General features: G+C 40.8%; 1 protein-coding gene across 1 annotated transcript; it reads left to right on the forward strand.

Moving 5' to 3' along the window:
- Positions 1 to 996: 996 nt before the first annotated feature.
- Positions 997 to 3,532, forward strand: LOC147452715 (protein STRICTOSIDINE SYNTHASE-LIKE 3-like). The gene is made up of 4 exons (XM_086518317.1): positions 997 to 1,332; positions 2,056 to 2,325; positions 2,427 to 2,594; positions 2,754 to 3,532. Exons 1-4 carry the CDS (start codon positions 1,052 to 1,054, stop codon positions 3,148 to 3,150), a joined length of 1,116 nt encoding a protein of 371 aa, XP_086374443.1. The 5' UTR covers positions 997 to 1,051; the 3' UTR covers positions 3,151 to 3,532.
- Positions 3,533 to 14,852: the final 11,320 nt, after the last annotated feature.

The raw sequence follows: 14,852 nt of genomic DNA on the forward strand, positions 1-14,852 counted from the left end.
ATCAAGGTGCACCAATAATGATGATTATCAACGATAGTCATCTATGAGTAGCACATGTTGAGCTTGACATCTCAAAGAGCATTATACATACACAAATTTGCTCATTCTTATATGGGCATCATTATAGTAGTAGGCACCTACACTCTGCTAGTAGAGTAAAGGAGTGTGTCACAGGCTGACAACATCGACCTCCATTAATTTGAATGTGCAATACATTGAATCATTGTTGACGTGGTCGGTGTCTTGGCAACGAGTGTGAACTAGTGCTTGTTTGAGTGGCAGGTCCTTGAGCACGTGTTTTGCAAGGCCCTCTCAGATGTAGAGCTCATCAATAACATTGGCTTTTCTATCTTTTTTCACCTTCCACACAGTTCCAAGTCCATCACAATTCAATCTTGTTTAACACATAATATTGTTGAAGTTGTTAGTACTTGATCCGTAGGGAGTATCCTCTACATAGATAGAGCATGGATGGAGGGTGTTTTCAAAAGATCCATGTGGCTCATGCCAAAGAAACTCACTCAGAGAGAACCATGCTCTATAGATGCCAAACTTTAGCACTGTCAGCATGACGAAAACGTTGACAATGCACACACTATTCTTGAGGGCACCCTACTTGTCCTTGGAGCCTATGCTATAGACCTCTCTAGTGAAATGATAGAGACTGCGAACAAAGTTGAAGAAAACATCAACTTTGTCAAAATGTTTAAGGAGAAAATGGAAGCCCTCTTTGATAATGATGAGTAAGGGATTCGTTCCTTCTGGTTGTAAATTTTTCAGGCATCCGCTTTCCAATAACGGCTTTTCGGTTCTTTATTTTTTAAGTGTTCATAGTCAAAACTACCTCGAGGTTTTTAGTGAGATAAATCGTGCTAGGCTAAACCAAAGTCCTAAAGATAAATCGTGCTAAACCGAAGTCCTTGGCATGTGGGACTACATAAATGTTTTGTCACGAGAATGGCATGCTTCGGAGTCGCCATAAAGAGGAGGCACGTAGTGAGTGAGAGGGAGACACGCAGAGAGAGAGAGAGAGAGAGAGAGAGAGAGAGAGATGGCAGCGGCAAGAGGAAGGTGGGCAATGGTGGTAACGACCATAGTAGTGAGCTTTGTTGCGCGTTTTCTGCTCCCCCCTTCTTCTTTTCCAGCAGACAATGAAGACCGACTGCTGCAAGGAGCTGAGCTGCAGGCGGGCGTCGATTTTGCAGGTCCCGAGAGCTTGGCCTTCGATCCTCAGGGGCGTGGCCCCTATACGGGCGTCGCAGACGGTCGCATTCTGCGCTGGGACGGACCCTCCCTTGGCTGGACGGACTTCTCTACCACTTCTCCCAACAGGTACTCTTCTCCCTCCATGATTTAATTTGTCTGTGTGTGCTTGTTTACTTTTGTGCTCATGCATACACACACACACACACACACACAGAGAGAGAGAGAGAGAGAGAGAGAGAGAGAGAGAGAGAGAGAGAGAGAGAGAGAGAGAGAGAGATTTTCAGGAGCAGTTCCCTCTCTGTAGCTAATGGAAAGGGAGAAATTTCTTAGTATAATCATGTCCTTTTACATGAATAATTATGGTTTATTTTGTCAAAAGATCTCTTGAAAATACCAGAAAGATGTGTGTGTCTACAGTAAAGGCTCACTGCCATCACCAAAATTTCCCGCGGCCCTTCAATCTTTCATACAGTGAACAAAATTTGTCACGGCTCGGATTGCTTTTGTGTATGTATTTGAGATCACCCCTCTGTTAGCAACTGGCCATATAGTGAGGGCATGGGTGATGTCCTTTCGCTGTTCGTGATTGTACATGTGTGTGTGTGTGTGTGTGTGTGTGTGTGTGTGTGTGCACGTGCCCATGTGTGTACATGCATGGGCATGTACACTCACGTGCCCATGCGTGCACATGCGCAGGCTCAAGTGTTGTGTGTCCTTGTGTCGGACTTCGTATGGTTTCTTGTTTGCAGCAGCTTCTTGTTGAATGTTGTAGAGATTGATGCTAGAATGAAGGGTAGTGATTCTGTGGCATTCAATGGCTAAGAATATTTGTGGTTTCTATTTTTACAGAACGGACGCATGCAAGCCTGGGAAGACCCCCATGATGGATTTAAGCTTGGAACCTCTTTGCGGAAGACCTCTGGGATTAAGATTCGGTGCTGAAGGCGAACTATACATTGCAGATGCATATTATGGTCTTATGGTGGTTGGTCCAAATGGAGGTCCTGCAACCTCTTTAGTATCACATGTGGGAGGCAAACCTGTCCTTTTCCCAAATGATGTGGACATTGGGGAAGATGTCATCTATTTTACTGACAGTAGCACCAAGTTTCAAAAAAAGTAAGCATTACGAAACCTTCTCATGGTTGATGGGGAAAATTGTAAATTTCCGTTGTTTCGAGCTCACTTTGACCTATTAATAATGCTTACATTCTTTACAGCCAGTTTCTGCTGATATTTTTACAAGGTGATGGCTCTGGCCGTTTGTTATCGTACAAGCCTTCGACTGGAGAGACCAAAGTGGTCATCTCTGATTTGTATTTCCCAAATGGAATTGCCATTAGCAGAGACAAATCGTTCTTGCTCGTCTGCGAAACGCTCAAGCAGAGGTCAGTGGTTCTTGGCACCTCATACACATGCACACACACATCACACATTCACATTGAAGCACTAACACCCATACATTTTCAAAGCATGCACACACATATAAGCTCTATGATTGTGTTATAGAGTTAGACTTACATTGATATATGTCTCATATGTTTCAGGGTCATAAGGTACTGGATTCAAGGGCCTAAAGCTGGGATGGTTGAGGAGTTTGCGGCGCTACCTGGTCTCCCAGACAATATAAGGCTAACAGGAAAAGATGACTTTTGGGTTGCAATTCATGCTCAACCCAATTGGATTATGAGGTTGCCTATCCTGTTGAGGAGAGCATTGCTTAAGTTACCAATTCCTTTTGGAGAATGGTACATTAATATGGCAAGGAAGGAGGCTAAGGGGATGGTTGTGAAATTAAATACGAATGGAAAGATTATAGAAGTGTTGGAAGATAGACAAGGTAAAGTTGCAAAATTGTTGAGTGGGGTGGAAGAACGCGATGGTGTTCTATGGCTTGGGTCGGTGGTCCTCCCCCAAATTGTGAAGTACAACCTACCACGGTAAGAAAAATGCATGTCTCATAAGCATTGACATACAGCCCTCATTTCGAGATGTATGAGGTTATCATCGGTCACAATCATTGTCCAACTGGGATCCATCAATACCATAACAATGGCATACAGAACTTTCAAGGATTTTGAGGTGTTATTTTATGGTTAGCTCAAACTTGGGTTAATGTTTTGAGATGGGGTATGTGGCCCAAGGCAGAAAGATTTTTGGTAGTTGCATGCTTCTCCGCATGCATCTAGTATGCAAATAGTAGCTTTTTGGAGCTAGCATTGCCTGAATGTGTTAGAGACACTTTCATAGTGCCTTTTTTAGGCCAGCATTGCAAGTTTGTATGAAATGGTATGGGGCTATTTTACTGAAATTCCTTCAAGATGGATCCCTCAAGTGTCTAAAGTACAAGCTACTTGTTCACCCATGTTATTATGGGGAATGGTTTGTTTTGCATTGTGTACGTTGGAGTATGTGCATGGTATTTTTGTCAAATCTCTCAGCTAAGCAGCTGAGCTTCTTCTGGGTGTTTTTAAAGTCATATTGTCAGCTTATTTTAGAGTATTGGCCTTCTATGTAGTCATAGTCCACATTGCTCATCAGGTGGAAGAAAATAAAGCCAAGGTTGATGAATTGAATGTGAGGACAGCAATAAGAGAACACAAATGTGATTTGAGAGATGTTTTGGAGATATAATAACTCCTTTAAAGCATGGAATCATTGTACTTAAATAACTATTATCAGAAAAGTATAGGGATAACCTATTGGTTGCAGTATGTAGAAAAACTTTAAATATGGTTTTAGAAGCAACTTTCGATATCCCTAACTTGTCCAGAGTGATCATGATTGCAATAGCGACTATTGGAGCATGAAGAATTGATCATCCTGAACACATTAACAACACATCAGAAGCCAAGCCTACAGTTGGCTATTATTTTTCTTGTTAAAGGTTATTTAGGGTGGGTTTAGACTAGATGGTGGAAGAAAAATGCAAAATGGCATCTCCTCCGTGGCAAAATTTGATTGGCTGGAGTTCGCGGCACTCTTCCGCCGGGCCTTCCTTTTTTCTTCCGACCACCCCCCACCCCACCCCCCCTCGGAAGAGTTGATGGCCTCTCTCAACCCCCTTCACTTTTTCACTTTTCCTCCTCCACACTGTTCACACTAGGCGGCGGTACATTTAGGAGGGTTTGTTTCTTCGGCCGGTACAGTTTGAACCCAACCTTAGTCTACCAAAACAAATGCCTGTGAAAACTTCTTGTCATTTGACATGCTAAATGTGTGAATCACTTGCTTTTTCACGTATATAGACATGTGCATATAGTAAGAGATGTATATACATCTATGTACAAGTATCATCTTACACAAAGCATGTGGAAGTGGCAATTGGAAGAAATTATTGTCATAGCTACATTCACAATAAGCTCCCCAATGTGCTTTATCAAGCACACAGCCACCGCAGACCCCTAGGTTGCTAGATATCCATGTGTCAAATCTATGATACCAATAGCTAAGCCATTTCTAGAACATATACCACTTTTGAGTAGTCACACCCTCTACATCCAACATTACAATGAAGAGAAAGAGAGCTAAAACAACCAATAGCACACTTTCATAACCTCATTCGAGGGACTAGGACCCAAGGCATCCACATGTTGACTCCTAGGAAAATCAGCAAAAATCAATCTTCACCTTAGAATATGGCACACTATCTCTACTATGAACATCGGATTTTTAACTTAACGAGTCGATGTTGCCATATGAAGTCATCACCTTATCATCCACATCAAAAATTTCTAGCATAGCTGAGAATTTTAGGCTCTAATTGGAAGGAAGAAAGGTTTTAAAATAAAGGGTGTCAACCTTCTTTGCTCATACCTAAATTTGATATGCTCTGGGCTCCATCAAGTGCATCCTTTCACCATTCCGACACCCTTAATTGTTTAATTTCCATTGTTCAAAATCTCTTGGAGGGGTTTCTAGTCAGTCCAAACGAAATGTGATGTTGATATAGCATATAAACATTACATGGATAAATCTCCATCTTGTAATCATCAAATCATGATCCTAGTCCATGAAATTTATGTTCATGAAGCACAAGCTTAGTTTTAATCAGTATAGGTCACATATCATCTTTTGCAAAATTGTTTAAACTTCATGCTATATTAAGGTATCCATTTACGAAGCTTTTGTATGTTTAGCGGATTAATTTTATATATTTTCTTAATTGTAGTCCTTATAAGTGATTAAGATTTAGGTTTACTAGGTTGCATCAGTATCAGAGCATTCTTTTCTTTCTTTTTTAAAGAAAAAGTGAGAAACAAAGATATCATGAAAGGGAAATTCAGTTATACAGTAGCGTACAGGGATTAAAAGATATTATCAATAAACCTGAAGGACACCATGACTGCTCGTGATCTTACAGTGTATCTCTTTAGAAGGTGTCCTCGGCTGAAGAGTTGTTCAACCATGGGGTAATAAAGTTACAAGGATCATCCATTTGGAGGACCACACTATTCTAGCCCACAACTCTATTTTATGTTTCTCAATAGCCATACAAGTATGGCGAACTAAATCTTCTCTTACTCTAAATAAAGTTATATGATGTTTGGCACATAAGAAATCACATTGAATTGCCAACATGTAAAATTACATAATTAAAATGTATCTATGCACCAAAAATTTTGCAAGTACTTTCTATGGATACAATCTCTGTTGATGATGTTGTAGGTTCTAGCAAGTATGTTGCTACTCGAGCTATTTTGCCTATAATTGAACAGTCTTATTGGGATGTTAGAGATGCACAGGCTCATGCATTGATTGCATTATCTATGAAGTACACTATTAATCCTCACATTTTCTTGGCAAAATCAAAAGGTAATCTTGGGATAGTCTCATTGGTCTTTGTATGAGTCGCAATGAGGAAAAGCTTGCATAGCTGTGTAAAGAATATGCAAGAAGAAGATGCAATGGAAACTTTCCTTGATGATATCGTGCAAGGTGTCTATATGAATGCAAAACAATCCAAATCTCCAAGCAATAGTCCAAGCTCATACATTACAAGTCAAAATTCGATTGTTCATACATTAGAAGTCAAAATTATGGCTAATCAACAAAACTCAAGTCATCTTTATAAAGAAGCCTCATATTCAAAAGAGACCTCCCAAAGAAGAAATGAGAAATACATTCAAAAGTCTTCCAAATTACTAAGGAGGAGGAATTCAAAGTCTCCTCAAAGGACTTCTATAATATATATTTGTGATATATATAGTGGACCTTTAAATTTTCAAGAGCAAAGAGTGCATCCAGGTGTCATTCATTGATTACATTGCTCGACTTTGAAGAAACTCTTACAAAACTTCTATTCTAAAATGGAAAAGCGAAGGGTAAGAAGCTTTAAAATGGAAAAGTGAAGGTAACAACAGTGTAGGAGGAAATGAAAAGACTTTTGGCAAGTAAAAAGACATTCTACTTTACATAAAGTAAATCTAAAATTTGAAGTGAACATAACAAAAAAAGGGCAAATTTGGTTATGGGGCTTTTTTCTATTTCTAAACCAATATTGATTTTTTTTTAAAAATTTGTGTAAGTTTATATTTCAAGATTTTAAAAATAACTATAAAGAGACACTTCTATACCCTTTTTAAAAGCTTGAAAAGTTATTGAGCATTAGGCACCCATGGTGATGTTCCTCCTCCTCCAATCTGGTAGTTATTGAAATGAGTACGGGTATGTATGTGCACACACATGACAACGACACTAACAAAAACTCAAATATTGAGTATGGTTTACTTAAGAGAGGGGGCTTGCTTGATTACAAGAAAGTTGGTTCATCCATGGACTAGCTCTAGATGCAGATCGAGTATGTCACTGGAGAGAGAGAGAGAGAGAGAGAGAGAGAGAGATGTAGATGTATATATGTGTCTGTGTGTGGTAGAAAAAACCAAAGGGATCTTAGAGAGTTAAGGGCCTTTTTTAATACCAATATTAATATTTTTTTAAAATTTGTGTAAGTTTATATTTTTAAAAATTTTAAAAATCACTATAAAGAGACACATATATACCCTTTCTTAAAGTGCTTGAAAAATTGTTGAACATTAGGCACCTGGGGTGTTGTCCCTCCTCCCCGACTTTGTCGGTTACTGCAAAGGTTTGATTAGGTTTGGTTCCACTCACCAAGTTACAACACTACTGTTAGGAAATAAGACGTAGCTAAATAGATAATTGAGTAGATTACTTAATGGAGAGAGACAGATTTACATACACGAGATTATAGAGTAGAGAGAGAGAGAGAGAGAGAGAGTACACACGATATACGTGGTTCACCTAATGTGGGCTACGTCCACGGGAAAGCAGCCACTCAATGGCTTTAGTACTTCAAAACAAGAAGTAGTTTACAAAGGAATTATACCCTTAATGGAGCTCCCACCTTGCTTCACTCTCACCACCTCACACTCACCTTGTTGCATCAACTTCACACTATGAAATGTGTGTAGAAATGGCCACCTTTTATAGGCCAAAAGGGCTGCCCTCTCTTATGAGAGACAGCCATGTGTAGCCGCCCTTGTGCGAATAAGTCCAAATCGGACCCTCCAATCCGCCCATGTGTGGCCGCCCTTGAGAAGACAAGTCCGCTTTTGAATTCAGCCACCGGCCATTGAATTCGGCCACCGGCCACCGGCCATTGACTTCCGACCACCGGCCATCGGCCATTGACTACCGGCCACCGGCCAACCGACCGGTTGTTTTCCGACCACTTTCCGGCCGCCGTCCGGCCATAATATTCCGGCGAAAAAGAATATTCCGGTGAAAAAAAAAGTTGCCCTTGATTCTTGTCCGTGAAAATTTTGGTTTCCGGTGAGTGATTTTCCTTTATGCACGAGGGCTTCTCCTCATAATGGGGGCCTTACAAATGTGCACTTTTACCAAAGAAAATTACAAGGGTAAATCAGGCTCCATACTTAACAATCTCCCACTTGGAGACTGATCTCCAAACCAAAACTGTGACTGCTTTCCATTCTGGCTTCTTATCCTTGAATGCCGATTGAAGATGAGCAAAAGCTCAACTTCTCCTTGTTGACCACCTTTGTAAACATGTCTGCAGGATTTTTACTTGTATGCACCTTTCCTAGCTTTAGTTGTCCCTCTTCCAAAAGAGTGCGTATGAAGTGATATCTCACCTCAATGTGCTTTGTCCTTGAATGAAAGGCTGAGTTCTTCGCAAGATGGATAGTGCTTTGGCTATCACTGTACAAGACACAATTGTCTTGTTTGAATCCAAGCTCTTCTAAGAATCTGTGAAGCCACAGAATTTCTTTGCTTGCCTCCGTCATTGCTACATACTCTGCTTCCGTGGTAGAAAGTGAAACCACTTTCTGCAGCTTTGAAGCCCGGCTTACTGCTGTGTCTCCAATCGTGAACACATAGCCAGTAGTGCTCCTTCGAGTATCTTTGTCACTTGCCATATCTGCATCAGCATACCCTTCTAGAAAAATATCAGTTCCTCCAAAATACAAAGCATTTGTTGTTGTCCCTTTTAGATACCTAAGTATCCACTTCACAGCTTGCCAATGCTCTTTACCTGGGTTGTCCATGAACCTACTCACAACTCCCACTGCATGTGCAATGTCTGGCCTTGTCCAGACCATAGCATACATTAGAGAACCTACCGCTGCAGCATATGGAACTTTAGACATATAGGCTATCTCCTCTTGTGTCTTTGGACACATATCCTTCGTTAGTTTAAAATGACCAGCCAAAGGTGTAGAAACTGGTTTTGCATTTTGTATTGCAAACCTTTCTAGTACCTTCTTGATGTAATCTTCTTGAGATAGCTTTATTGTCTTCTTCGTCCTGTCCCTTGATATCTTCATACCAAGTATCCTCTTTGCAGCACCTAAATCTTTCATTGAAAAAGATTTGGACAGGTCCTCTTTTAGGTCTTTGATGTCCTGCATGTTAGCACTTGCAATCAGCATGTCATCAACATACAACATTAGGATAATGAATTTTCCATCTCCCAAATTCTTCGTGTAGACGCAGTGATCCGAGTTGCATCTTGTGAATCCATGATCCAACATCCATCGATCAAACTTCAAGTACCATTGTCTTGATGCTTGCTTTAAACCATACAAGCTCTTCTTTAGTCTGCAAACCATTTTCTCCTTACCTTTTACTTCATACCCCTTTGGTTGAACCATGTAGATTTCCTCCTCTAAGTCACCATGAGGGAATGCCGTATATACATCCATTTGCTCGAGATTTAGATCATGAGCAACCACAAGGCTTAAGACAAGCCTAATTGAGTTCATTTTTACAACAGGAGAAAATATTTCATTGAAGTCAATACCTTTCTTTTGAGAAAAACCTTTTACCACAAGCCTAGACTTGTACCTTTTCTTCCCACCTTCTTCTTCCTTTAGCTTGTACACCCATTTGTTTTGAAGTGCCCGCTTACCTTTAGGCAACTCAACCAACTCCCATGTTTCGTTGCGATGTAGTGAGTCCATCTCCACTTGCATGCTCTTCGTCCAGTCTTCTTTGGATTCATGTTGCATAGCTTCTTCATATGATTCCGGCTCTCCAGAATCTGAGATCACGAGATGGTTGAAGGAAGGAACAAATCTTTCTGGAGGTCTACTTGCTCTTGTAGATCTTCGGGGAATAGGTTGAGGCTCCTCATTTGGTTGACGTTGTTGCACATTGTCACCGTTTTCAGTCCTTGAGTCTTCACTGTCCTCAAGCTCCATGTACTCATCACCTGTTTCTTTTGTTTGTTTTCTTTCCAAGTAATCTTTGTACATATTTTGTTCGTTAAAAATTACATCCCTACTCCTTAAGATTTTACCATCTTCAGGATTCCATAGGCGATACCCAAAGTCTCCTTCTCCATAGCCAATGAAGAAACACTTTTTGGACTTTGCATCTAACTTTGATCTTAGGCTTCTATCTATGTGCATGAAAGCCTCACACCCAAACACTTTGAGAAATGCATAATTCACCGGTTTACCTGTCCATGCCTCTTCTGGAACTCCCCCATCCAATGCCGTTGAGGGTGACCGATTGATTAAGCACACAGACGTACTTACAGCTTCCGCCCAAAGCTCAAGCGGTAGGCCTGCATGTAGCCGCATGCTTCGTGCTCATTTCATGATTGTCCTGTTCATCCTTTCCGAAATCCCATTTTGTTGAGGTGTCCTTGGGGTTGTCCTTTGCGTCCGAATACCATTGCTAGCACAAAAGCTTTAAAAAGATTGGCTGCAATATTCGCCTCCATTGTCGGATCTGAGGCATTTAACCTTGGTACTTGTTTCATTCTCCACAAAGGCTTTCCACCTTTGAAATATGGAGAATACATCGGATTTATTCTTCATGACATAAACCCATGTTTTTCTAGTCGCATCGTCTATGAATGTTACATAGTACAATGAGCCACCAAGTGATGGTGTACTTGCAGGACCCCAAACATCAGAATGAACCAACTCAAGTTTTATATTTTTTCTTTCATTTCCTGATTTTTGAAATTTTACCCTCTTTTGTTTACAATAAACACAATCTTCACAGAACTCTAAGTCCACTTCTTTCAAACCTGGTAGAAGCTTCTTTGTTTGAAGGATTTGCATTCCTTTGGCACCCATATGCCCAAGTAAATAGTGCCACACCGCACTGTCAACTTCTGTAGTTGCTGCACAAGCTGAAGGTTGCGTGCTAACAGTACACAAGTAAAGTGTACCGACTTTATCACCCTTGGCAACCACCAAAGATCCCTTTGAGATCTTCCACCGTTTGTTTCCGAATGCAATGTTGTGACCTTCATCGTCCAATTGTCCTGTAGAGATCAAATTTTTGCGAAGAGAAGGAACATGCCTAACATCTTTAAGCTTCCATTCATTTCCGTTAGCAGTTTTGACAGAAACTGTACCTTTGCCGACAATCTCACAAGCTTCATCATCTCCCAAGTATACATACCCAAAATAACCTTTGGTGTAGTCTTGGAAATGTTGCTTGTGTGGTGTCGCATGGAATGAAGCCCCGGAATCTACTATCCAGGAATTAGACACATTGTCTAATGAGAGAATTAGAGCATCTTGCTCTACTTTACCTGCCACATTGGCCTCCGATGTTGGCTTGTTGTCTTGAGACTCAGTCTCCTTCTTCTTCTTGGACCAACAATCCTTCTTGACGTGGCCCTTCTTGCCGCAGTTCCAACATTCAAGAAGTGACTTTGTGCGTGACTTGCTCCGCCTTCAGCGATCACGACCCTTTTGGTTTTTGAACCTCTCCTTAAGCCTTCCTCTTGTTTCCACTGATAGTGCAGCACTTGATGATTCTCTTGTGCTTCTCCTTCGCATTTCCTCGCTTAGGAGAACACCCACAACATCATCAAACTTAAGAGTATTTGTGCCAAAGATAGAATTACTTACAGCCATCACAAGGCTGTCCCAACTATCCAGTAGAGATGATAGTATAAGGAGAGCTCGCACTTCGTCATCGAAATTGATTTTCACTGATCGAAGTTGACTTATGTTTGTGTTAAAGTCATTTAGGTGTTCTGCAACTGAACCATTCTCTGCCATCTTTAGATTGAATAAGCGCTTCATAAGAAATACCTTATTGGATGCCAATGGTTTTTCGTAGAAGTCGTCAAGTGACTTCATCAAGTCCTCCGTGGTCTTCATCTCCGAAACATTGAAGGCCAACGTTGACGCCAAGCTTAACCGGATTGTTCCCAGTGCCTTTCGATCAAGGACAATCCATGCTTCATCTGCCATTGTTCCGGGCTCCTTCGCAAGACCGCCTAGTGGAAAATAGAGGTCCTTCTGGTAGAGATAGTCTTCAATCTGCATTTTCCAATGTTGGTAGTTTTTGCCGTTGAACTTCTCAATCTTGAGCTTCCCTTCCTCCTCCATAACTCCCACTCAATTCAAGGAATCCTTTCCTTGAGATAATTTAGCTACGAGCAAACCTTGCTCTGATACCAGTTGTTAGGAAATAAGACGTAGCTAAATAGATAATTGAGTAGATTACTTAATGGAGAGAGATAGATTTCACACACAAGAGATTATAGAGTAGAGAGAGAGAGAGAGAGAGTACACACGATATACGTGGTTCACCCAATGTGGGCTACGTCCACGGGAAAGCAGCCACTCAATGGCTTTAGTACTTCAAAACAAGAAGTAGTTTACAAAGGGATTATACCCTTAATGGAGCTCCCGCCTTGCTTCACTCTCACCACCTCACACTCACCTTGTTGCATCAACTTCACACTGTGAAATGTGTGTAGAACTGGCCTCCTTTTATAGGCCAAAAGGGCTGCCCTCTCTTATGAGAGGCAGCCATGTGTAGCCGCCCTTGTGCGAATAAGTCCAAATCGGACCCTCCAATCCGCCCATGTGTGGCCGCCCTTCAGAAGACAAGTCCGCTTTTGAATTCGGCTACCGGCCATTGAATTCGGCCACCAGCCACCGGCCATTGACTTCCGACCACCGGCCATTGACTACCGGCCAACTGACCGGTTGTTTTCCGACCACTTTTCGGCCGCCGTCCGGTCATAATATTCGGGCGAAAAAGAATATTCCGGTGAAAAAAAAAGTCTCAGGGGCGGAGGTCCCCGAGGCCTTTAAAGTTGCCCCTGATTCTTGTCCGTGAAAATTTTGGTTTCCGATGAGTGATTTTCCTTCACGCACGATGGCTTCTCCTCATAATGGGGGCCTTACAAATGTGCGCTTTTACCACTGAAAATTACAAGGGTAAATCAGGCTCCATACTTAACAGCTACCTCTCATCATACAAGGTCTACAAGTTTGCACTCTCTCTCTCTCTCTCTCTCTCTCTCTCTCTCTCTCACACACACACACACACACACACACACACTCAAAGAGAGGGAAAGAGAGAGTGAAGAGTCAATGAGAATTTTTGGTGGTTTCAACTCATTAATGCTTGCTTTCCCTCACTCTCAATCTCATGCTCACCTAGCTACATTAGTAGACCAAGATACATATAATCTTTTACATGTGGTTAACTCCATGGTTTTTTGAAACCTCAAACATAGAACTTTTGAAAGGGTTTAGATGTTGTCATAATGAATCTGGAAAGAGTGAGTGGGCTAGCATAGCAATGGGGAGAGTTGTGAGCATTATGTTAGGCTATATTGATATGACTAAACAAAGTTTGATTAGTGTAGTAACGGCTTGTCTTGTGGTTGCATTGTGTGTAAGTTCAAGCTACAGTTACATAACAATTATGGAAGCACTCTTTTAATTTTGTTAATACAAAGTAATTAAGAGAGAAAGAATGTCTCTTTTCTTTTTCAAACAATTATAGGGAGATAAATAAGGACATAGAGCATATCCATGCCATTAAAAACCATCCCCTACAATGACACACATCCTATCTATAGAACATAAAACAATTAGGCCATGCTATGAGCAAAAAAATGTATCACTTCTAAGTTGTTTTCCAACCAATGAACATCAAAGAATAACGAGTTCAATGGAACAATATAGCAACTTAAAGCAGCCAACAACTTCTTTATGTTTCAAAAAAGTTTATAAGGATAAACACATTGATGTGGGTGGATTTTCATTGGATTGTCTTTTGGAGGGTTTGAATGCCATCTCATCCATTTTTCTATATGGGATGTCAGTATTAATAGTTAGCTATAGTTGCCTTATCATTAGCTTTGGGAGATTACTTCATTAAACAATAAAGCATCCAATATTATATTTGGCACTACATTATAGATGCATTAAAAATGTTTACACATGTTGCCACCTTGGGAGGAAGGTGAGGGAGGAGAGTGTCACAGAGTTAAGCATTGCTTCTAATTAGCCACAACAACACACGGATCACATACTAGTCTACATGAAAGTGGAAAAAATCATGATGGAGAAAGGCCTATTCTTTAGACTCTTATGAAGAGAAACAAGCGCAAAAAAATATATCTTCCAAAAGCCTCTAGACATTGCGTAAATTGTGGTATGGATCACCTAGCAAAGAGTTTCCCTAAAAGGCCTAGAAACAAGCCAAAAAACGGGAGTCCATCCTAGGAGGAAAGATGCCACTTTATTATCTCGATACCTCTCCTAACTATGGAGCACACCATGAGTTTAATGTGAAACCACCTACTAGAAAACCCACGATAAATCCTCAAACTGACCTTGGTGAGAAATACATGTCCATTGATGATATTAATATATATGGGCCTAGCTCAAGGGGTTCAATCACTACTTATAATGTTGATGATTGTTTGAAGAGCATGCTACATGCTCATAAAGGACATATAACAAAGAACACTGTCATTTCATGCCAAAAAGGACCAAAGAATCCCACTGCAAGCACCATTCATAAAGGCATGAGTTTCTTGAGCAACATGTTAAAGAGACCAACAAGCAACCGCAATGTGTGCTCTCTAGGGGCCAATGAAGCTTCTTTTAGGTTGTACAAGCAAGGAATAATTTTGATGCATTCACATGAACACAAAAAACATATATACGTGTGGCTAGCATGCAACTTTCAAAGATGTGATCCTATAGACACAAATATTTGTAAAATTCCTATCACCACTAAGGGTGCTCAAAATGCTTCCGGTTGCTATAAGCTTACAAGCCATCCTTTAGATTCCAAGTGCTGCAACTACAAAGCTAACTATGAAAGAACCTAACCAAGGGTATAAAATGGATAAGATCTTTTATTGAAATATGTGGGCC

The sequence above is a fragment of the Adiantum capillus-veneris genome, chromosome 8 (genome assembly GCF_014529385.1).
Source record: "Adiantum capillus-veneris isolate H3 chromosome 8, ASM1452938v2, whole genome shotgun sequence".
Taxonomy (NCBI): Eukaryota; Viridiplantae; Streptophyta; class Polypodiopsida; order Polypodiales; family Pteridaceae; genus Adiantum; species Adiantum capillus-veneris.

Bases quoted from the DNA above. Each gene is read 5' to 3' on its own strand.
- LOC147452715 (XM_086518317.1), top strand. From the start codon at position 1,052: ATGGCAGCGGCAAGAGGAAGGTGGGCAATGGTGGTAACGACCATAGTA. The intron at 1,333-2,055 runs GTACTCTTCTCC...CTATTTTTACAG, and splicing joins TCTACCACTTCTCCCAACAG to AACGGACGCATGCAAGCCTG. The intron at 2,595-2,753 runs GTCAGTGGTTCT...CATATGTTTCAG, and splicing joins TGCGAAACGCTCAAGCAGAG to GGTCATAAGGTACTGGATTC.